The sequence below is a fragment of the Mobula hypostoma genome, chromosome X2 (assembly GCF_963921235.1).
Source record: "Mobula hypostoma chromosome X2, sMobHyp1.1, whole genome shotgun sequence".
Classification (NCBI taxonomy): domain Eukaryota; kingdom Metazoa; phylum Chordata; class Chondrichthyes; order Myliobatiformes; family Myliobatidae; genus Mobula; species Mobula hypostoma.
The window spans coordinates 7,758,819-7,782,808 of record NC_086129.1 but is presented as its reverse complement, the minus strand read 5'-3'; the positions used below and the strand labels follow the sequence as shown (position 1 = coordinate 7,782,808).

The 23,990-nt window shown below is 47.7% G+C and overlaps 1 protein-coding gene and 1 long non-coding RNA gene across 4 annotated transcripts in view; one reads left to right on the top strand and one right to left on the bottom strand.

Annotated features, from left to right (window-relative positions):
* LOC134340746 (uncharacterized) overlaps positions 1–23,990 on the top strand; it is a 95,756-nt gene that overhangs the window by 15,531 nt on the left and 56,235 nt on the right. The window lies entirely within an intron of this gene.
* On the bottom strand, positions 19,940–21,693 carry LOC134340745 (nucleoprotein TPR-like). Its single transcript, XM_063038220.1, has one exon. It carries the CDS (start codon positions 20,972–20,974, stop codon positions 19,967–19,969), a length of 1,008 nt encoding a protein of 335 aa, XP_062894290.1. The 5' UTR covers positions 20,975–21,693; the 3' UTR covers positions 19,940–19,966.

Here is a 23,990-nt window from a genome sequence, read left to right as displayed (position 1 = left end):
TGTCACCTGAGGTCACCGACTGTGACCCCTCCTCCAGATGCGGTCGATCCTCTGCAGTGAACCCGGCACCCAGGCAAGGGCGGACACACACCGGGTTCCCGCTGATCGTACCTTTCCACCCTTGTCGTTGTCTGGCACTTCTCACCCACTCGTGAGAGGCGCACCGCTTCCAGGGTCTCGTTACCTCGGGTGGCGTGTGTGTCCCTGTCTTAGCGAACCTGTCCCTTTTTTATCCCCCTGCTGGGGCATCGCCTGTCCATCACTTCAAACAGTTCAAGGTTCAAAGAGGGGAGCCGCTCCAGACAGCTCTCTCTCCCACATTCCTTCATTACACATCTCCAGACGCTGCTCCATTGTTCCTTATCTCTCCTTCCCCTGAGGGCAGGTGGCAGACCAACTGCTGATGCCACTGATGCTAGCCCAGGCCAGCAAACATCTTAATTTTATGTGTATTCTCGTAACACTTCCCCCCTTTAAGGATTTTTACCGGGAGGTAAAAATTACAAACATGACTACATTATCCGATACATACACAATATACATCTTTAACAGTTATTTAGCTAATACAGAGAATTTGAAGCTGTCAACACCTTGACAGACAGTCATCACATTTTCTGTTCCTTTTACACGTGTTATTAATAATCCCTTAGATCAGGCTCCAACTCAGCAAACTTCATAGTGGCCAAAAACACTGATGAATTGCGACCAATGTAACCTCTCATTTGGTTTTGTCCCGGACCACAATAACAAGGGTCGTCCCATTCCGACTCAGTTTTCTCTCGCAAGGGCTTAGTAGGAGGGGGACGGGTATTGACCGCAGAGTTATTGCAAAACTTCCTGCAGTACCCCACCATCTCCAAGAGCCTTCTGAGGGCCCTCTTGTCTGTCGGGGTTGGGAGGTCAGCGATAGCCTGCACTGTAGCTTGCATCACTGCCAGCTGCCCCTGTGTCACCACAATTCCCAGGTAAGTGACCTTCGTGTGGCCGAATTCATTTTTTTCAAGGTTCACTATCAAGCTGGCTTCAGACAGCCGTATTAAATTGCGAATACACACCTCTGTGTTCATCAGCCCTTTAGTCACTGAATTACTCAAAAAATATGGGTGTTGTTTACTTGGCTGCCCTATTGTAACCACAATCACCCAACGTCCCAGTTCTTTGCATTTCCTCGGGACAATCAAACACATGGGTGCGAGTCGTTTAATTACTCCTTCGGGGATTAAGGGAGAGACCTTATCAGTAGACCTGGCCAAAACAATAGCCTTCTCCCATCTGACCGATCCCATCCTAATCTTTTCAAAATGGTTTTTTCCTCTTAGCAGGGGGCCCCTAGCTTCATTGATTTCCACGCTAACACCGACTAGGTTTGTTAGCATATCAAAAGCCAGTGACCGTCTCAGTTCGCGTCGGTCATGATCAATAACCTTTTTCCCCCTGGGCAGCCGGTAAATCTCTTTCATGATTCCACCAACTGTTTCCTCCAGCACCGCAAAATGTCCACCGGGGGGTACCTCGTGGGCCATGTTAAAAACCTCATCCCCATAACTCTTTTGCACCACCCCCCACTCCTCATCTGCGGATGCTGTACTTGATTTCCCTTTCTTCCTTAGCACTTCCTCATCCGCACAATAGCCTACTAGTTCCCTTGTCAAGGCTGTGTCAGAGAGGGCTGTCTCGGCAAAAACCATCAGCCCCTCGTCTCGCTCCTGCGTCTGCACAAATTCTTTCCTGGCTACTGCTACGTCCGTCCCAGCTCCCTCACTACCTCTTATCTCACTACACCCTGTCTCATACAAGGTTGGCAGAAATGTTTCAGCCAAATTCACTATCGCGGGCGGGGCCTCCATGCTGGCAGGCTGACCCGTCAATCTCACAACTGGGAACACGATTCCTCCGGCGATGTCATTACCGAGCAAGACTTCCACGTCTTTCATCGGTAATTCGGACCTCACCCCGATCGTGACTAGTCCAGAGACCAGGTTGCTCTGTAAATGTATCTGGTGCAAAGGAACTGACTCTGTCCCTTCCCCAACACCTTTGACCTCTACCTCCCCAGTCTGGGTCTCTGAGCTAAACTCTAATACACTCTTCAGTATTAGTGACTGACACGCTCCCGTGTCTCTCCAGATCCGCACTGGAACTGGTTTTAACCTCTTTTTCACTGACACCAGTCCGGCCGAGATAAACCTCTCGCGCCCTTCCTGGACTTTTTCAGACCTGTCCTTCCCTAGCGGTTCGCTTAACAGCTCAATACAGCCATTCAAAATTTCCGCTTTTCCTTTCCCCGTCTCCTTCCTTGGGGCAAAGCACCTGGACGCAAAGTGTCCGACTTTCCCACAATTATAACAGACGACCCCAGGAGACTTCCTACCAGACTGCTCCCGGTCTACCTTATCCTTTTCACTAGTCCCCGGCTTACTTTCTGACTTTTCCGGCGGACTCTCCCCTCCGTCCTGACTACCCTTCTGGTAGCCTTTACTCGGGGAAAACTTCATTTTATGCGTCAACGCATACTCATCCGCTAACTTAGCAGTTGCGGCTAACGTGGCTGCCTCTTTCTCATCGAGGTAGGGTCTCATACCCTCAGGGACACAACCTTTAAATTGCTCAATCAGGATCAACTGTAGCAGTCTGTCATAATCCCCCTCTACCCCCTTTGAGGCGCACCAACGCTCACAATATGTTTGCATCTCGCGAGCAAACTCTAAATACGTGCGGTCCCACCGCTTCCTCGCATTCCGGAACCTCTGCCGGTATGCCTCCGGGACCAACTCATAAATCCTGAGGATGGCCTCCTTCACCACCTCATACTTCTGGGCATCTTCCGCGGATAAAGCGGAGTAAGCTTGTTGGGCTTTCCCTTTCAGTACACTCTGAAGTAAAACAACCCACTTATCCCTCGGCCAGTCCTGACTTATAGCTACTTTTTCGAAGTGGAGAAAGTACCGATCCACATCGGTATCGTCAAATGGGGGAACCAGCCTAACCTCCTGGGTCGCCCGGAACCCTCCACCTTGGTTCGGCACGAGCCCCTGCTCGGCCCTTATCTTTAACTTCTCCAGCTCGAATTCCCTTTCCCTCTGTTTCTCCTCTCTCTCCAACTGTCTGTCCCTCTCTCTCTCTTCTCTCTCCAACTGTCTTTCTCTCTCTTGCCTTTCTACCTCTTTCTCTCTCTCTTGCCTTTCTACCTCTTTCTCTCTCTCTTGCCTTTCTAACTCTTTCTCTCTCTCCCGCCTTTCTAACTCTCTCTCTTTCTCCTGCCTTTCTAACTCTCTCTCTTTCTCCCGCCTTTCTAACTCTCTCTCTTTCTCCCGCCTTTCTAACTCTCTCTCTTTCTCCTGCCTTTCTAACTGCTTCTCTTCGTGTTCTAACTGCCGTACCCGGAACTCGTGCTCGAGTCTCAGTTTTTCAAGCTGTACCTGTACCGCGTCTCCAGCAGGTTTTTCAATAGACACCACCCCCAGCTCACCTTGGGGAAACACACCTTTAGATACATAGTGCTCTACAATAGCTCTGTGTATCTCCTCTCTCCTCATTGTCGACTTCACCTTAGCAAGATTCACCCGTTTGGCCACAGCTATCAATTCCGATTTCCTGGCATCCTCTAATGCCTCCAAGGTCGGCGCCTTTATAAATTCCTCAACCTCCATTTCTGCTGTTTGTTTTTTCTTTCTTTCGGGAATTTTAACCCAATCAATTTACTCCGTCCCAAATTTAGCGTTCAAAATCGCGGACGAGAACCCCACTTATGTTACGTACCCCGTAACTGGGTTGCCAAACCAGCAGAAATGGATCACTCAGTTGGAGTCTGGAGTACTAGAACTAAGAAAGTTTTATTAAAGAAACAAGCAACACATTAATCGAAAGGATAATAAATGCAATAGTTCAGCGATGATAAACGCACATGTGCACAGAATTAAGATAACAGCATCAATCAAGCTCTATCGTTGTCTAGGGGTAAATGACCAATTTCAAAATGACTCAAAGTTCAGTCCAGTTAGTAGTTCAGTTCGCAGTAATCGTTGCCATGGCGGTGGACAACGTGGGGGAAGAGAGAGATAGAATAGGAACAACTCATCATTCAGAACGGCTTCACTCACAGACCAGCGAGATGGCTCACAGACCAGCGAGATGGCTCACAAACAGCTTTTGGGCGGGTCCTTGGTGATGACACCTGAGGTCACCGACTGTGACCCCTCCTCCAGATGCGGTCGATCCTCTGCAGTGAACCCGGCACCCAGGCAAGGGCGGACACACACCGGGTTCCCGCTGATCGTACCTTTCCACCCTTGTCGTTGTCTGGCACTTCTCACCCACTCGTGAGAGGCGCACCGCTTCCAGGGTCTCGTTACCTCGGGTGGCGTGTGTGTCCCTGTCTTAGCGAACCTGTCCCTTTTTATCCCCCTGCTGGGGCATCGCCTGTCCATCACTTCAAACAGTTCAAGGTTCAAAGAGGGGAGCCGCTCCAGACAGCTCTCTCTCCCACATTCCTTCATTACACATCTCCAGACGCTGCTCTATTGTTCCTTATCTCTCCTTCCCCTGAGGGCAGGTGGCAGACCAACTGCTGATGCCACTGATGCTAGCCCAGGCCAGCAAACATCTTAATTTTGACTTCTCTTGTCAACCACGGTTGCATCCTTTTTCCACTCGAAAATTTCTTCTTTTTTGGAATATACCTGTCTTGCACGTTCCTCATTTCTCGCATAAACTCCAGCCACTGCTGCTCTGCTGTCTTTCCCGGCAGTGTCTCTTTCCAGTCAACTTTGACCAGTTCCTCTCTCATGCCACTGTAATTTCCTTTACTCCACTGAAATACCGACACATCAGATTTCAGCTTCTCTTTTTCTAATTTCACAGTGAACTCAATCATGTTATGATCACTGCCTCCTAAGGGTTCCTTCACCTCAATCTCTCCAATCACCTCTGGTTCATTACACAATACCCAATCCAGTACAGCCGATCCCCTAGTAGGCTCAACAACAAGCTGTTCTAAAAAGCCATCTTGCAGACATTCTACAAATTCTCTCTCTTGAGATCCAGTGCTGACCTGATTTTCCCAATCTACTCGCATGTTAAAATCCCCCACAATTATCATAACACTGCCCTTCTGACAAGCCTTTTCTATTTCCAGTTGTAATTTGTAGTCCACATCACTGCAGCTGTTTGGAGGTCTATAAATAACTGCCATCAGGGTCCTTTTACCCCTATTTCTTAGCTCAACCCATAAAGATTCTGCACCTTCCGATCCTATATCACCTCTTTCTAATGATTTAATATTATTTCTTACCAATAAAGCCACGCCTCTCCCTCTGCGTACCTTCCTATTCTTCCGATACACCGTGTATCCTTGGATGTTCAGCTCCCAGAGACATGCATCCTTTAGCCAGGTTTCAGTGATGGCCACAATATCATACCTGCCAATTTGTCGCTGTACAACAAGATCATCCACCTTATTCCTTATGCTGCGTGCATTTAAGTACAACACCTTAAGACCAGTATTTGATACTTTTTGCTTTGATTTCACTGCAACTTTATTGCACTGCAACTCATCCCAATGGCTACAAATTTGCCCCATCACCTGCCTGTCTTTCCTGACATCTTTACTGCTCACTATCTTAGATTTATTTCTGTTTTCCCCTTCCTCCGCTCTATCATTCCGGTTCCCATCCCCCTGCTAAATTAGTTTAAACCCTCCCTAACAGCTCTATTAAACTTTCCCGCCAGGATATTGGTCCCCTTTGGGTTCAGGTGTAACCTGTCCTTTTTGAACAGGTCATACTTCCCCCAGAAGAGATCCCAATTATCCAAGAATCTGAAGCCCTGCCCCCTGTACCAGTCTCTCAGCCACGCATTCATCTGCCTGATCCGACTACTCTTGCCCTCGCTAGCATGTGGCACAGGTAGCAATCCCGAGATTACTACCCTGGAGGTTCTGCTTCTCAACTTCCTTCCTAACTCCTGGAAAACTCTCTTCAGGACCTCCTCCTTTGTCCTATCTATGTCATTGGTACCAACATGTACCAAGACAACTGGCTGCTCACCCTCCCCCTTTAGAATATTCAGGACCCGATCCGAGACATCCTGTACCCTGGCACCTGGGAGGCAGCACACCATGCGGGTATCTCTGTCAGGCTCACAGAATCTCCTGTCTGTTCCCTTGACTATGGAATCCCCCACGACTACTGCATTTCTCTTCTCCCTCCTTCTCTCCTGCACAACAGCGCCAGGCTCAGTGCCAGAGACCCGGTCACCTTGGGCGTCGACTGTCTGTCAGGTCATCCCCCTCAACAGCATCCAGAACAAGATATTTGTTGCTGAGGGGGACAGCCACAGGTGTGATCTCCACTATCTGGGCATTTCCCTTCCCTCTCTTGACAGTGACCCAGTTTTCTGACCCCTGTAGCCTAGGGATACTACCTCACTGTAGCTCCTGTCTATCACCTCTTCACTTTCCCTGATAAGCAGTAGGTCATCAAGCTGCAGCTCCAGATCCCTAACACGGTCTCTGAGGAGCTGCAACTCGGTGTACCTGGCGCAGATGCGGCCATCAGGGAGGCTGAAAGTCTCCCAGGATTCCCATATCTGACACCCTGAACAAAGCACTAACCCTGCAGGCATGATATCTAATTCTACAGGAATGAAACAGGAAAAATAAGTGTACTCACCTACTTACCTTGCCAAACAGACGAACTTTTTAAATCGTTAGCTTGTACTGTTAACTGTGAGAGCCCTGCTGTTCCTGTCTGTCCGGGCCGATTCGCGAAAGGGGTGGGGGGGGGAAGGAAAAAAAAGAGTTGGCGCTTCGCTCTCGCCTCTTCCCGTTTACCGCCGAAGCCCGTTGAAGCCAAAGCCCTACACTCTGCTTTCACTCACTCCGCTGCCCGCTGATTAGGGTGGTCTCCTTTTTAAACTCTCCGCGCGGTCCTGCTGACGTCACGCGCCTGCGTAGTCTCGCCCTTCTTGCACTCGAAGAAGTTTAAAAAAAAACTGCCTTCCTTTAGAATTCAGCTTCCATGACGCTCTGTAGTCCCGATCCAAAGGAGAGCCGTTGGTAGCAAACCTGCCTATTTAAACTCTCCGCGCGGTTCTGCTGATGTCACGTGCCTGCACAGTCTCGCCCTTCTTGCACTCGAAGAAGTTTTAAAAAAAAACTGCCTTCCTTCAGAATTCAGCTCCCACAACGCTCTGTAGTCCTGATCCAAGGTCTTATTGATGCGAGCTATGTACATGATGGTATCCTTTTTGAGTTGTTCAAACTGCTCAGTGTCCTTGAGTTTAGCATTATACCATCTGCTCAAGCTCTTCATTGGCATTTCTGAAACATGGTAGATCTGTAGAAATTTGCGTAATATTGACCACCATAATTACATCACGTTACAACATTAAGACCATAAGATATAGGAGCAGAATTAAGACAAGTCTGCTCCATCATTCCATCATGGCTGACTTGTTATCCCTCTCAACCCCACTCCCCTGTCTTCGCCCCATAACCTCTGACAGGATTATTATAATGTTTGAATTGTAAGATTAATGGAGAAATGTATTGATAAAGATAAAGGTTAAAGATTAGCTTTGCTTTGTCACACATACATCAGAATGTCAAAGCAGTGACATGCATCACTATTGCATCAAATTAGTGAGGATTGGACCAGGGTCACCACGCTTTTGATGCCAACTTAGCGTACCCACGAGGGTAAACCCACATATAGCTGCAGGGACGGGCAACATACCTGGACAGGTGCTGAGTGATTGAACAGAGGTCTTAACAGAAACCTTCAATATCGCTTTGAAACAGTCCACTGCTCCTGCAGGGCCTCAAGACACCCATCATCATTCCAGTGCCCAAGAGAGTGATGGTACCTGGCCTAAACGATTATACTTCAGTGACACTGACCTTAACAATTGCGAGGTGATTTGAGTGGCTGGTAAACCCATCTTCCAGCTACATTGGCCCCTCCCCAGTTCATCTACCGCTCAGACCAGTCCACTGATAATGCCACAGCCTGGACCTTCCACTCCTTCCTGTCCCATCTAGAAAACGATGCCTCATAGGCCAGGATGTTGTTCGTCAGCTTCAGCTCAGCACTTAGCATGATCATCCCTGAACTGCCCTCTCTGTCTCTCTCTCTCTCTCTCTCTCTCTCTCTCTCTCTCTCTCTCTCTCTCGATAAACCCCAGTCAGCCAAGTTGGTAGCAACACCTCAAGTTCCATCACGTTAGTCCATGCCAAACTATTAATCTGCCTAGTCCAGTCGACCAGCACCTGGACCGTAACCATCCATAGTCCTCCCATCCAAACTTGTCTTCAATATTGCAATCGAACCCAATTTTACCACTTCCGCTGACAGCTCATTCCACACTCATACCACCCTCTGAGTGAAGAAGATTCCTCTCAGGTTCCCCTTGAACACTTCACCTTTCACCCTTAACCTATGACCTCTAGTTCAGTGCCACCCAACCTCAGTGGGAAAAGCCTACCTGCCTTTACACTATGGATACCTCTCATCATTTTGTATACTTCAATCAAGTTTCCCCTCCACCACCTACGCCCCAGGGAATGAAGTCCCAACCAATTCAGCCTTTTCCTATAACTCATGTCCTCCAGTCCCTGTATTCGTGGTTGGCATTAGGCCAAAGGGACCGATGGCTCTATGACTATGACTTGGGCTTCTTGACACAGGCCCTGGTCAATTCAAATTCTCAACTTGCCTATGTGTGGTTTAGAACATAGATCATCGAACACCACAGCACAGTGCATTCCTTTTGACCCACGATGTTGTACCAACCTTTAACCTACTTTAAGATCAATCTAACCCTTCTCTCCTACTTAACCCTCTATCTTTTGATCATCATGTGCCCACCTCAGCGTTTGTTGAATGCCCCTAATGTATCTGCCTTTAGCACCACCCATGACAGGGCATTCCATGCACCCAATACTCTCTGCCTGTACCATCCCCTCTATACTTCCCTCCAATCGCCTTGAAATTATGCCTCCTGGCATTTGCCATTTCTGCCTGGGAAGAAAACTCTGGCTGTCCAATTGATCTGTGCTTCTTATCGTCTTATACACTTCCATCAAGTCACCCCTCATCCTCCTTCGCTCCAAAGAGAAAAGCCTCAGCTGGCAAAACCTATCTTCACCAGACATGCCATCTAGTTCAGACAGCATCCTGGTAAATCTCCTCTGCACCTTACCTAAAGCTTCCACATCCTTCCTGTAATCAGGTGACTGGAACTGAACACAATACTCCCAAGCGTAGTCTAACTAGGGTTTTGTTAGAGCTGCAACATTACCTCGCGCCTCTTGAACTCAATCCCCTGCCTATCAAAGGTGAACACACCATACGCCTTCTTAACCACCTTAACAACTTACTTGGGAACTTCAAGAGATCTATGGACCTGGATCCCAAGAACCCTCTGTTTCTCCACGCTGCTAAGAATACTGCCATTAACTTTGTAATCTGCCTTCAAATTCTAGGCCTTGGACCTGCTGTTGATCAAGGCCTTGGACTTCTTGTTGATAGAGGCCTTGGGCTTCAAATTCGGCCGTCAAAATCAACCACTGCAGAAAGACTGTTTTTACTTACATTGGTTATATTTCCTTTGGATGAAATGGACACAGGCTGGGCCCGACTCTGAGGCTTCTGACGGAGGCTGGTCCAGGGACTGTGTCTGAAGTTGTTCTCCAGCCTCCTGTGGAACGACATCCCAGATTTGTGAGTCACCATGGCCTTGTGCCTCTTTAGCCCAGTTTTGGGCCTCATCGAGAAGCTGATGTTGGGCCTCTGCTTGGCCCTGATGACAGACTTCTTTATGAGCCTGGTCACAAGCCCCTCCTTGAGTGTGGTCGTCGAACTCTGTCTCGGGCTGATCGTGGACTTCCTAAAGGGGTTGTTCTTGGCCCTCCTTTTGGATCAGCCCCTGGGCTGGTAACTGTCCTTGGTCTTGGGCCTCTCGCAGGCTCTGGTCTTGGACCTCTACTCGAGCCTGAACACAAGCCTTTGTTTTAGACGGGTGACAGGTCTCTGGGTGGAATTGATGGAGATCTTCCTGATGAACCTTGTCCAGAGACCCTGACAAAATCCGAGGGCTGGTTTCGGATGAAGCCTGGCTCTGACTCTCTTCCTGGACTGCTCGGGCCCCAGAGTGAACTTCCAGCTCGGCTTGGAACTTTTGCACAGTGGCCTCCGGTTGGTTCACTGCCTCACTCCCAACATTTCCCTCTTGTGCTTCAGCAGGGATCTCTGATGGAACCTCTGTCTGCTCCTGCTTCTGGCCTGGTTCTTTCTGCTCTGCTTGGGATTGGTTCTGGAGCAGCGAGCAGTGTTCTGTGCCATCGGCGTTCTGTTCAGAAACCTGCTCTATGGCAACCAGCTCTGGCTCAACATCTGCTCTGCCTGGAGACAATTCACAGCTTTGGCCCACATTCTTCTCCTCCCAGCTGCCTGCTCGTTGGCTTGGGCTGGGGACAATTTCTAGCACTTGGCTGGTCTGAAGGAGACAGAAGAAAAAAAACTTTGAAAACAGCTGGCATTTTAAAACACTCAGTAAAAAACAATCTTGGCAGCCAGTGTCAGATGAACTTCCTGAACTTGCGACGCTCAGAATACCATTCAGTTTCGTCTCAAAGACTCAGAGAGGCGTGCAGAAGAATCCATGACAATGGCACCAGTGACAAGAACACGATGTAGTGAAAGATTTATTTCCATGATATAGAATAACATGACACTAATAATGCCATTCCTGATACTGGAACAGGTCAGTGAGCAGCTGGCCCAGGGAGAGGGGATCATTTAATGTGGTGAGACGTGAAAAGCCCCAGTGCTACTCCCCTTTGAGAGAGGTGATAAAAGCAGATTTATTAGAGGCAATCAATTAATGGAGAGTGGGTCAAGAGAAACTGCTTTCAGTGGCAGGAGGGTCGATAACTGGAGGAAACAGATTTAGGATAATTCTTAAGTTACCATAAATCTCTTCCCTTTGGTTACTGAGATTCCAGTTCCTGGGTTTCTGCTCAGGCCTCTTGTTCAGACTGGACTCAGCCTAGGCCTAGGTCAGAGGGGCAATGAAGTAATTTCTTTTTAACATAGCCAGTTGTGATTTAGAATTCACTGTCTTAATGGGCAATAACAAAAGTCACAGTAAGAACTTTCTAAAGAGATAGAGATATTTCCCTTCCAGTTTGTACTCCTCCCCCACCACCTTATTCTGGCTTCTTTCCCCTTCCTTTCCAGTCCTAATGAAGGGCCTCAGCCCAAAATGTCTTCATTCCTCTCCACAGATGTAGCCCAGCCTGCTGAGTTCCTCCAGCATTTTGTATGCGTTATTTTAGATATTTCCCTAAAGGGTAAACGCCACAGGGGAGCTGGACTATAATGTGTGGTTAAAGGTGCCGTTGGGTGGTGAGGTGGAGATACATCTCTACCAAAGGAGGTGTAAGGTGCTCCTTCCCTCCACTAGCCTGCAGGTCACCCTTGGGCAAGGAATAGCACCTGCTTAGCCCTCCCGATCAGGGTCACATGAAACCACGGAAGCAGGTGGTGGTTGGTCGTACGAACAGCCGGTGCATATCACAAGTCCTGGTTATACGACCACTGACGCCAGGCAGACAGTCTCTGAAGAGTATTGATAACGTCTAGGGTCACCCGTCTTGTAAAGACACTGGCCCAGAAGAGGTTTGCCATCGCCCACAGGGGCAAAGACCATGATTGCCCACATCATACGGCATGACACATAATGATGATGGTGAAAGGTGTAGGAAAGTAAAATATCCTTTAAACAGAGAGAGCGAGAGAGAGAGAGAGAGAGATCACAGAATGTTACTGTACAGGAAGAGCTGGGGGGGGTGAGTCACAGAAGTTAGCTGTGAGTAATGTAGATAATGGCAAAGACAAATGGAATTCTACACACAAAATACTGGAGGAACTCAGCAAGTCTATGGAAATGAATAAACAGTTGACGTTTCCAGACCAAGACCCTTCATCGGGACTGGAAAGGGAAGCGGGGAGAAGCCAGAATAAAAAAGGTGGGGAGAAGGGAAGGAGGACATGCTGGAAGATTATGTGTGGAACCAGGTGGGTGGGGGAGCGGGATGAGGTAAGAAGCTGGAAGGTGATAGGTGGAAAAGGTAAAAGGGCTGGAGAAGGAGGAATCTGATAGGAGAGGATAGTGGACCACAGGAGAAAGGGAAGGAGAAGGGGTACCGGGGAGGTGATAGGCAGATGTGGAGAAGAGGCCAGAATGGGGAATTGAAGAAGAGGGAAGGAGGAGGGAAAAAATTACTGGTAGTTGGGAAAATAGAAGTTCATGCCATCACTGAAAAGCTCTACACATTTTAAGCTTGTTTCCCACAGCCAGATTTGTTTGTCCTCAAAGAATTATAATTTACAAGGTATTGGGGCAGATTTCACCACCACAGCAGACAGCAGACAGGTGAGAAAGGTCCCAGTGGTACAGGGGAGAGAGTAGGTTTGGGATTCTTCAGTGTTATAGCCAGACACCAGGAAGCCAAGTTATCATGGCACAGGTACACCAGGTAATGATATCTCCAGCAACAGGGCATCTAACTGCTTACCCCTGACATTCAATGCCCCAACAGTTGTTAAGACCCAACTGTCAATGTCCTGGAGGGGCCATCATTGTCCAGAGTCTTAGCAGGACAGCTCACATAAATACTGTGGCTACCAGAGCAGATTGGATGTTGAGGACTCAATGAGGACCTTCCCATCTTAAGCCTCTTCCCTTCCTAATTCCCTTTCTCCCATGGTCCACTCTCCTCTCCCATCAGATTCCTCCTTCTTCAGCCCTTTAATTCTTCCACCCCTACCAGGGGATCCCAACCTTTTACTTGCCATGGACAAGTACAATAAAGCAAGGGGTCTCAGAGTGAATGTGGAGAGGACGTTTCCTGTGGTAGGGGAGTCTAAGACCAGAGGACAGCCTCATAATAGCGAGGTGTCCTTTTAGAGATGAATAGGAAGATGAGAAGAAAGTTCTTTAGCCAGAGAGTGGTGAATCTGTGGCATTTATTGCCACAGTCAGCTGTGAAGGCCGAGTATTTTTGTATATTTAAGGCAGAGGTTGGTCACGGCAGGAAGGGATAAAGGGAGAAGGCAGAAGATTGGGGCTGAGAGGGAAAATGGATCAGCCATGATGAAATGCAGAGCAGACTAATGGCCTAATTCTGCTCCCATATCTTGTGATTTTATGATATTGGGAACCCCTGACCTAAACACTTTTAGCTTCTAACTTACGTGGTCTCACCTATCACCTGCCAGCTTGTACTCCTTCCCTCCATGCTCCCACCACCTCCCAGTCTTATTCTGGCTTCTTCCCAGTTCCTTTCCAGTCCTGATGAGGGGGTCTCGGTTTGAAACATCGACTCCTTATTCCTCACCAGAGTTGCTGCCTGACCTGCTGAGTTCCTCCAGCACTTGGTGTGTGTGTTGTGGGTTGGAAGCTAAATATATTTGACCCTGATGGACTGCCAAAGGCTGAGAGAGACACAGCCTCCACCTACTGGCTGTTTATTAATACGTAAACCAGTACGGGAAAAAAAGAATTGAGGTCAGCATAGAGCAGACATGATCATATTGCACGGCAGGGCAGGCTTCTGACCACCAAGTCCAGCTCCTGGCCTTCACGTCTGGCTGAACTACTAAGACTGGCAGAACCATTTCTACTGACAGGAGAAGGCGCCTAGGTGGGTTACTGACGCCTTAAAACCAGTCGCTTTGGGCTGATGATCTCTGCCGTTCCCTTGCATTCATCAGCTGCATGGAGAGAGCTAGCCTGCTGTGTGGGCAACAACTTGCTCTCTGTGTTGTACTTCCCTGTCTTGCACATCATGTAGACAGCAAGGACACAACATCCATGGTCCATTCCAACCAATGGAGCACCTCCAAGTCTAGCTCATTAACAGACTCCTTCAGCGGACTGGAGGACAGTCTCCATATGAAAGACCGGAAGAACACAAGACATTGGAGCAGTTAGGCCTTTCAGCCTATCGAGTCTGCTCCGCCGTTTCATCATGGCTGATCCATTTCCCTTTAACCTTTGACACCCTATCTAATTAGTTGGTGATGTGTTGCCTGAGCTGCCTATTCAAATATCCAATACCAGTCCACCCTTTCTGAGATAAGGGGCCCAAAAATGCACACAAGACTCCAGGTGAGGTCTCACTACTGCCTTATAAAGCCTCAGCATTATATCCTTACATGCAGAAAGACTGGAATCCTCTCTCTCTCGTTCATGTTGACACCAAGCTGTCTGGCCAGAGCAAACATCTGCCAACAGGTTTGGTTACTAACTTGAAACCCAGCTCACGTTCCCAACCTCCAAATCAAAGCCCTGCTTGGGCTGAAGGCTAAAGCAGTGAAAAGACCCATTGGCGTGACCCTCAGATGTTCCTTCAAAGATATCCCTGCAGCTGAGGGCAGGAGTCCTTTAATAGAACATACAACAGTATAGTACAGGAACAGGCCCTTCGGCCCTCAATGTTGTGCCAGACCAATTAAATTAATAATCAAATAGCTAACTAAACTCATCTCTCCTGCCTACAAAATGTCCATATCCTCCCATCTTCCTCACATTCATGTGCTTATCTAAACGTCTCTTAAAAATCTCTAATGTATCTATCTCTATCACCACCGCAGGCACCCACCACTCTCTGTGTAAGAGATTCGCTCTCATATCTCTGAAATTACCCTCACACACTTCCTCCTCTCCTTGGACACCCTGCTCTGGTTCTCTGCCGCTCTGGATCTTCTCATCTCGAATTGCCGACGGGACATCAACCGTCTCGACTTCATCACTCCTTCATTCCTCCACTGAACGCACTGTCCTCTACTCTCCCCGCACCAATCCCAACCTGACCATCAAACTGGCAGGCAAATGGGATGCTGTTGTAGTGTGGCCCACTGACCTCTATTCTGCTGAGGCCAGGCAGTGACCCTCAGACACCTCCTCATACCTACCCCTCGAGGAGGACCCCACTCCATACCATCAGAAAACTGTCTCCGACACATCACTGACTTCATCCACTCTGGAGAACTCCCAACCATTGTTACCAAACTCATAGTTCCCTTACCCTGCACTGCTCGCTTCTACCTCCGACCAAAGATCCACAGATTGGACTCTCCAGGTAGGCCTATTGTCTCTGCCTGCTCCTGCCCCACTGAACTCATGTTCTCATATCTCGATTCCATTCTATGCCCTACAAAAAAGCTGCCTGATATTCAGGAGAACATAGATGGGCCCCCGAGACCAGAACAGCACCTTATACACAGCGGAAATTTCTCATCAGTTAAGCCTTGGAGTGAGACCATAAGCACCAGACCACCACCTCCTACATAAGAACATAAGAAATACGAGCAGGAGTCAGCCATCTGGCCCATCGAGCCTGCTCCGCCTTTTAATAAAATCATGGCTGATCTGGCCATGGACTCATCTCCACCTACCTGCCTTTTCCTTAGAACCCTTAATTCCCCTACTGTGCAAAAATCTATCCAACCTTGTCTTAAATATATTTACTGAGGTAGCTTCCACTGCTTCATTGGGCAGAGAATTCCACAGATTCACCACTCTCTGGGAAAAGCAGTTCCTCCTCATCTCTGTCCTAAATCTGCTCCCCCGAATCTTGAGGCTATGTCCCCTAGTTCTAGACTCACTTAACCAGTGGAAACAACTTTTTTGCCTCTATCTTAACTATCTCTTTCATAATTTTGTATGTTTCCATACGATCTCCACTCATTCTTCTGAATTCCAGCGAGTATAGTCCCAGGCTACTCAATCTCTCCTCATAGTCTAAACCCCTCATCTCTGGAATCAACCTGGTGAACCTCCTCTGTACCGCCTCCAAAGCCAGTATATCCTTCCTCAAGTATGGAGACCAGAACTGCACACAGTACTCCAGGTGCAGCCTCACCAGTACCCTGTACAGTTGCAGCATAACCTCCCTGCTCTTAAATGCAATCCCTCTAGCAAAGAAGGCCAACATGCCATTTGCTTTCTTGATAGCCTGCTGCACCTGCAAACCAACCTTTTGTGATTCATGCCCAAGTACTCCCAAGTCCCTCTGCACAGCAGTATGCTGGAAATTTTTACCATTTAAATAATAATCTGCTCTTCCGTTTTTCCTTCCAAAGTGGATGACCTCACATTTACCAACATTGTACTCCATCTGCCAGACCCTTGCCCACTCACTTAACCTATCTATACGTATCTCTCTGTATCTTCTGCACAATTTACTTTTCCACTCAATTTGGTATCATCAGCAAACATATATTAACGATCTCAAAGAGGGGACCGAGTGTAGTGTATCTGTCATGAACAGTTGCAGGCCCAGCACCGACCCGTATGGCACCACCGCTCACCACTGATTGCCAACCAGAGCAACACCCATGTATCCCAACTCTGCTTTCTTTCAGTTAACCAATCCTGTATCCATGCTAATACATCACCCCAACTCTTTGCATCCTTATCTTATGGATAAGTCTTTTATGCAGCACCTTATCAAACACCTTCCAGAAATCCAAGTAAATAATGTCCATCTGTTCCCCTCTATGCACTGCGCTTGTTATATCCTGAAAGAACTCCAGTAAGTTTGTCAAACAGGATCTGCCCTTGCTGAATCCATGCTGCATCTGCCTGATGGATCCAATTCTTGCCAGATGCCCCGCTATTTCTTCTTTAATGATAGCTTTCAAGCATTTTCCCAACTACAGATGTTAAACTAACTGACCTGTAGTTACCTGCTTTTGCCTACATCATTTTTTGAACAGTGGCGTGACATTCGCCATCTTCTGATCCACCAGAACCAGCCCAGGGTCCAGAGAATTTTAGTGAATTATCACCAAAGCCTCTACCATGACTTCTGCCATCTCTTTCAGTACTCTGGGATGCATTCCATCAGGAAAAGAGGACTCAAGTTTGCTCAGCACTACCTCTTTAATGATAGCTATTGTATCGAGGTCCTCACCTCCCATCACTTCCATAACATCTCTCTTTGGCATGTTAAACATGTCCTTCACCGTGAAGACCAACACAAAATAGTCATTCAAAGCTTCTGCTATTTCCTCGTTACCCAATATCAATTCCCACTTCTCATCCTCCAAGGAACCTACGTTCATTTTAGCCACCCTCTTCCACTTTATATAATTATAAAAACTTCTACTATCCATTTTTATATTTTGTGCCAGTTTATTTTCTTTCTTTATTCCCTTTCTTTATTACTTGCTTGATGGTTCTTTGTTGCTTTTTAAAGTTTTCCCAGTCTTCCAGTTTCCCACTACTCTTGGAGGCTTTCTATTCACAAACTTTTAGTTTGACGCCTTCTTTAATTTCCTTAGTTATCTAAGACTGGCTGTACCCAACCTTACTGTCTTTGCTTTTAACTGGAATATACTTTTATTGAGCACCGTGAAAAATCCCTTTGAAAGTCTTCCACTGCTCTTCAATAGTCCCACCATATAGCCTGTGTTCCCAGACTACACTAGTCAAATCCTTCCTCATCCCATTGTAGTCTCCATTGTTTAGACATAATACACTGGTTTTAGATCAAACTTTTGCATCCTCCATTTGTATGGGAAACTAAATCACATTCTGATCAATCTTTCCAAGAGGATCCCTAACTACAAGATCACTAGTTTTACCTTTCTCATTGCACAGGACCAGATCTAAGATAACACATTCTCTTGTAGGTTAAGTAACATGCTGTTCAAGAAAGCCATCATTTATGCATTCTATGAAGTCCTCCTCAAGACTGTCTCAATCAACTTGATTCACCCAATCTACGTGCAAGTTAGTCTCCCATGATAACTGCTGTTCCATTCTTACATGCCTGAGATATTTCTCTGTTTATTGCCTGTGCCACTGTAATGTTATTATTCGGTGGCCGATCAACAACTCCCACCAGTGATTTTTTTTTCCCAAGAGAAACTGTTACAGTAGTGTAGGTGAGGGTGGTGGTGTGCTCTTTGACATAGGAATGGAAGTGTACCTGACCTTGCACTCAACGTCAGTGAGACCAAAGAACTGATTGCAGACCTCAAAGAGTAAAACGAGGGATCACACGTCAATCCTCACAGAGGGATCAGAAGTGGAGAGGGTGAGTGATTTCAAGTTCCTGGGTGTCAACATCTCTGAGGACCTATCTTGGGCCCAACATATTGATGCGGTTACAAAGAAGGCACAACATTGGATATATATCATGAGGAGGCTGATGTGATTTAGTATGTCTGCAAAGACACTCGAAAATCTCTACAGATGTACCATGGAGAGCATTCTAATCGGCTACATCACCATCTGGTATGGTGGGGGGGAGGGGCGGTGGGCACTGCACAGGACCGAAAGGAGCTACAGAAAGTTGTGAACTCAGTCAGCTCCATTATGAGCACTAACCTCCCCAGCATCCAGGGCATCTTCAAGGAGCAATGCCTCAAAAAGACGGCATCCATCATTAAGGACCCCCGTCGCCCACAGCATGCCCTCTTCTCATTTCAAACGTCAGGGAGGAGGTACAGGAACCTGAAGGCACAAACTCAACGATTCAGGAACAGCTCCTTCCCCTCAGCCATCAGGTTTCTGAATGGACAATGAAACCATGAACTTTTGCTCACTACTTTTCTCCCCCTCTTTTGGCTCTACTTAATTAATTTAGCTATTATCTATATACTGCCATTGCCTTTTGGTGCCACAGTAAGAGCCTTAATTAAGTGCCAGTCTGGCTGGACTTTTCTCAACCATTCATGTCCAAAAAGTGCTGGCCCTCCACTTTTCAATACGTAACTGCTGTGTTTGGCCTCCATACGTCACATTCACCTTCGTAAGACCATAAGAGAAAGGAGCAGAATTGGGCCATTCAGCCCATCGAGTCCACTCCACCATTTCATCATGGCTGATCCCGGATGCCATTCAACCCCATACACCTGCCCTCTCACCATATCCCCTGATTCCCTGACCAATCAGGAATCTATCAACTTCCGCTTTAAATATACCCACACACTTGGCCTCCAACACAGTCTGTGGCAGAGCATTCCACAGATTCACACTTTGGCTAAAAAAAAATTCCTCTTTACTTCTGTTCTAAAAGGTTGCCTCTCAATTTTGATGCCATGCCCTGTACCTCTGGATACTTCCATTAGAGGAACCATCCTCTCCACATCCACCCTATCGAGTCCTTTCAACATTCAGTAGGTTTGAATGAGATCCCCATGCATTCTTCTAAATTCCAGTGAGTACAGGCCCAAAGCTGCCAAACACTCCTCATGTATTAACTCAGACAACAGGAATTCTGCAGATGCTGGAAATTCAAGCAACACACATCAAAGTTGCTGGTGAACGCAGCAGGCCAGGCAGCATCTCTAGGAAGAGGTGCAGTCGACGTTTCAGGCCGAGACCCTTCGTCAGGACTAAGGGTCTCGGCCTGAAACGTCGACTGCACCTCTTCCTAGAGATGCTGCCTGGCCTGCTGCGTTCACCAGCAACTTTGATGTGTGTTGCTCATGTATTAACTCCTTCATTCCCAGACTCATCCTCATGAACCTCCTCTGGACTCTCTCCAGTGACAATACGTCCTTACTGAGATAAGGGACTCAAAACTGTTGACAACACCCCAGGTGCAGCCTGACTATTGTCTTATAAAGCCTCAGAATTATCTCCTTGTTTTTATATTCTATTCCCCTTGAAATAAATGCCAACATTGCATTTGCCTTCTTTACCTCCCGCTCAATCTGTGAAGTAACATTTTGGGAGTATTGCACAAGGACTCCCAAGTTCTTTTGCACCTCTGATTTTTTTTTTGGAAGTTCAAAAATTTGTTTTATTTAGCAAGGAGCCAAACCAATGACTAGAGATCAATACGCTTCACGTAGGTACATGTTCTTCAACTACGATTTCCTCTGTTTATGCCTCTGCTTCCTCCCATTGAAAGGTTCATACCTCTTCGGCTAATGAATTGTCGTCCTCAAGCTGCAATTCGCCCCATCTGTGGATAAAGTCGTACTCTTCTCAGAAGTTTAAGTTGTGTGATGGCAGCATCAGCTGAACTAGGAGGAGGATCCTGGCCAGTGGATGGAATATCAGCTTCGTCTGAAGGCTGGGCAGATTCTTCCTCCTGATGTCCTTCAATTTCTAACATAACATCTGAATTAAGCCCTTCTTGGTCTGCTCCTTCAATAAACACTTCATCACCATCATCACCACCTCCAGATTCAACTGTGCTGGACAGATTGCTCGTGGATGTTGCAAACATAGGAACAGACTGGGAGGCATGCTCAGTTATATCTGTTTGTGGTCCCTCACTGAGAACAGTCACTGGTGCATGAACTTGCAGCGGTGTGGTCGGTACACTGCGGCCTCCAGATTCATCTTCGTGAACAGCAGCAAGATAAATTGGTGTCTCATACATTCTTAAACCTCCTTGTGATGCCAATTGCCCAAGATCAGATGGACTTGAACTAGTTTGATTCATATCTTCAGGTGGTCCAAACCTAAATCGAGGGACTCCTGCAACCTGGGGAGAAGGAATGGCTTCTGCAAACCCATTTGATCGGTGGGACACAACAAGTGTCGGTGTACTGGGCACCATTCTGTCATCTTCATCAACAAAATGTTGCTGCACCCCTCCAATGCCTGGAGTAAGCTGAATTCCCCCTCGACTTGATGAAGGTTGCCTCGCTGGTGGAAATCTCTGTGCAGGTGGTCCCAGTTCTGGGGCTGGAGGTTGTATTGTAAGTCTTGGCGGAAGAGGATGTGGTGGTCTCCTTGGTGAGTGTCGAGCTCGTGAAGCTAGTCTTTCAACAACTGCCTGTTGCTGTCTTGGAGCTGTCCGATCGTGTCCAGGTGGCTTGTGGCTGTGTTCCGCCTGTGAGGGTGCCAAAGGCGTCTCGCAGCTGGGCTGCCTTCGCCGTTCCCATCTGGGGGTACCGTCCAGCCTCATGAATGGCGCAGTTGATGCCTCCGGCTTGGACATCAGCAGCAGCAGGGTGAGCCGTGAACCCTCCCCACAGTCGCAGTTTCCGTTTCACCTTGGCAGTGCAGTCCGCTCTAGCCAGTAGTTGCCGCACGCCTCAGCCCCTCCGAACACTTTCAGGTGGTCGGAGCTGACGTGACTGTGAAGGGGACACTGGATCGGTCACCCCTCTTATGCCCGATTACGGTCCAGCCACTGCCAGGTTTGATTTGTTTTGGGTGTCCGTTCTGACACGCGATGGCCGGGCCGAAGAACAGAATCTGGCAGTGATGATGGTGATGGTAAAGAATGAATCTGTCTGCGACACTGAATGGGAGCAAAGCCAAAGAACCGAAGCAGTACGAGAACATGAATCACCATCTCCCGGCCGACCGCCAGCGGAGCGCCTGTCCGAAACGTCCGTGCGCTTCCGCTTCCATGGCTCCGGACATCACGTGTCAGAACGGAGGCCCGAAAAGGGCATCGCAGCACTCCCATCCATTCTCTCCTCACACATTCCCTACCTTTCTAAAGTAAATACGACCAGCTACATTTGTAACAAAATCACCGTGGAGGAACATTACTTCTCCAAGCAGCAGAAAGTTCATTTCATTTTAACACGAACGAACTACAAAAGGAATTATATTCTTTGGGAAAACTTTAATGGGAAAAGTAGACACTGTACATCAGAATCTTTTTATCAAAATAAACTTTATTCACAATATAAATGACAAGAATAAACCGTGCATTACCTTTTCATTGTTTTATTCACAGTCAATGTGTTATGGAGTGTCAATTCCATTCCTTAAAACCAACAGGATTGTTGCCGCTTGTGACCTGCTGGGGTGGTTCACTATTACATTAACTGTGGGGCTTCCTCACCCAACCTGGCCCCTCTCTTTCCTGCAGTGAATGAACCCTACACTGTGGTCCTTCCCCACCGAGCCCTTGCAGTGGCTGCACCAGGTTTCAGTGTGTCCCTCAGCACGTAGCCTGGAATGTGCCAGTTGGCAGCATTCCTCCAGGGCCATCCCCGTGTGTTGGTAGACTAACGTTTTGGGCGGACCAAGATGGGAAATGGTGGCAACACTCAGACCATAAAATGCGGAGGGCATTTGGCCCCTCGTGCCTGACCTCCTTCAATAAACTCTTGGCTACTCTGACCTGACCTCAGCTCCTCTTTCCTTCCTGCTGGGTATAACCCTTCATTCTCCTACAGATCATAAATCCACTTCCCTCGCCCTGGGATGCAGAGAGAGTTCACCTGCTTTGTCCAGTTCCACCAGCCTCCCATCACCGCTACCTTGTACTGCAGTACTCGGGCAATCCGTTCAGATTTCAGGACGCCACCTTCGACGAGTTCAGAGTTCGAGGCCTCGTGCTCGGTGATCAGCAGGTCCTTGGGGGTCAAGGATCAGGATCGAGTCAGAAGTCCGGAAGCTGGTCGGAGGCCCAAGTCTGAATATATCACTGAGATCACCAGGGAAGTCAAAGCCCAATATCTGCGAGCCCGAATCCGAGACTCAGTCTGCTGGAAGATAGCCTGTCATGATGTATGTGTGAGGGCGGGAGGGAGAGAGGGTTGGGGCTTGTTTGCTGCTGCTGTTTTGTTGCTTGTTGTGTTACGTGTTGTTCTGCCGAGCATTGTGGGTTTGATATGTTGTCGTTGGCATGTGTGGCGACACTTGCAGGCTGCCCCCAGCACATCCTTAGTTGTTGCTTGTGAATGCAAACGGCATGTTTCACTGTATGCTTTCACGTACATGTGACAAATAAACTTGTATCTTGAATCTTGAGCCACTGCATTCTTCCAGCATTTTGTACTTTGTCCAGATTCCAGCACCTGCAGTCTGGTTTGCCTTTGTGAGAGGGCGTAGTAGTGGACTAATCTGGCAAATGGAAATGGTAGATGAGAGGGCATTTTTCAGCAACAATCATAAATCTGTAAAGAAAGGCAAAAGCAGTCTAGAGCGTAAGATGTACTCTGGTTTACAACTGGTTTTATCCACCCTAGGATACAAGTTACTTGAAGGTGTGCGAGTGATTGAAGGAGCAGCGAGAACAACTATAAACCAATAAAAGAAGCAATTCCCAAAACAAAATCCAGGGAGGTAGAGGAGCATACAGAGTAGGCTGAACCGAAGAGAGGGTGGCTTACAACAAATACTGAGAGCTCCACAGGGGGAAGAATTGGTCCAACGAGAAACTGAAGACATTGCCATTGTGTGGAGGCAGGAGATGTGTACTGTTCTAAGTCAGGTGCTCCCAACCTTCCTTATGCTATGGAGGCTTCCCATTGAGAGGTCCATGGACCCCAGGTTGGGAACTGCTGAAGACTTGACATCTACCTTTGCAGAAGTTAATGCTAATACCAATGCCACCCTATCTCTATCCCCTACAATTTTATATACTTTAGTCATCTTCCCTCTTAGGTCCTAAATCCCCCACCACCAGGTTCAAGAACAACTACTTTCCTTAAAATATTCAGTTATCGACCCAACTGGTTAAAACCCTAATCACTTCAGTTTAGCGACACTATGAGCACTTTGCTCTCAATCTGAGCTTTATTTTGTTCTAGATGTGCTTTCTTGTAAAAAACTGTGTATGATTGATGTGAATACAGCTCATCTGATGCCCTGTGTCTGTGATGCTGCAGCAAGCGTTTCATTGCGCCTGTGTTCATACATGTACCTGTGTGTGTGAGACAATGAACTCGACTTTGACTTTGATGCTCCAGCTGAATGTTCTGGGCATACGCAGGATGTTCTGCTGTGGTGGAGTGCAGCCCTGTCCTCTCGTTCCAGGTGGAGAAAGTCCTGAGTAGGGTCCCCATTGAGCAGAGATGCATTAGGCAATGGTCGGCCAGAATGTGTTTGGAGTACTGAGAAGAGGAAAGTAATGTTCCAGCTGGGATGTAGCCTGAATGGTGGTGAAGCAGAGATGGCAGGACTTAGCCTCCGTGCAGTCCTTGGTGAGGTGTCCCTCCACCTTGCAGTTTCTACACACCACGACCTTATACTGGGCTGCGATGTGCCCC

Excerpts from the sequence above, each read along its gene's own strand:
- LOC134340745 (XM_063038220.1), bottom strand. The coding sequence starts at position 20,974 with ATGTCCAAGCCGGAGGCATCAACTGCGCCATTCATGAGGCTGGACGGT.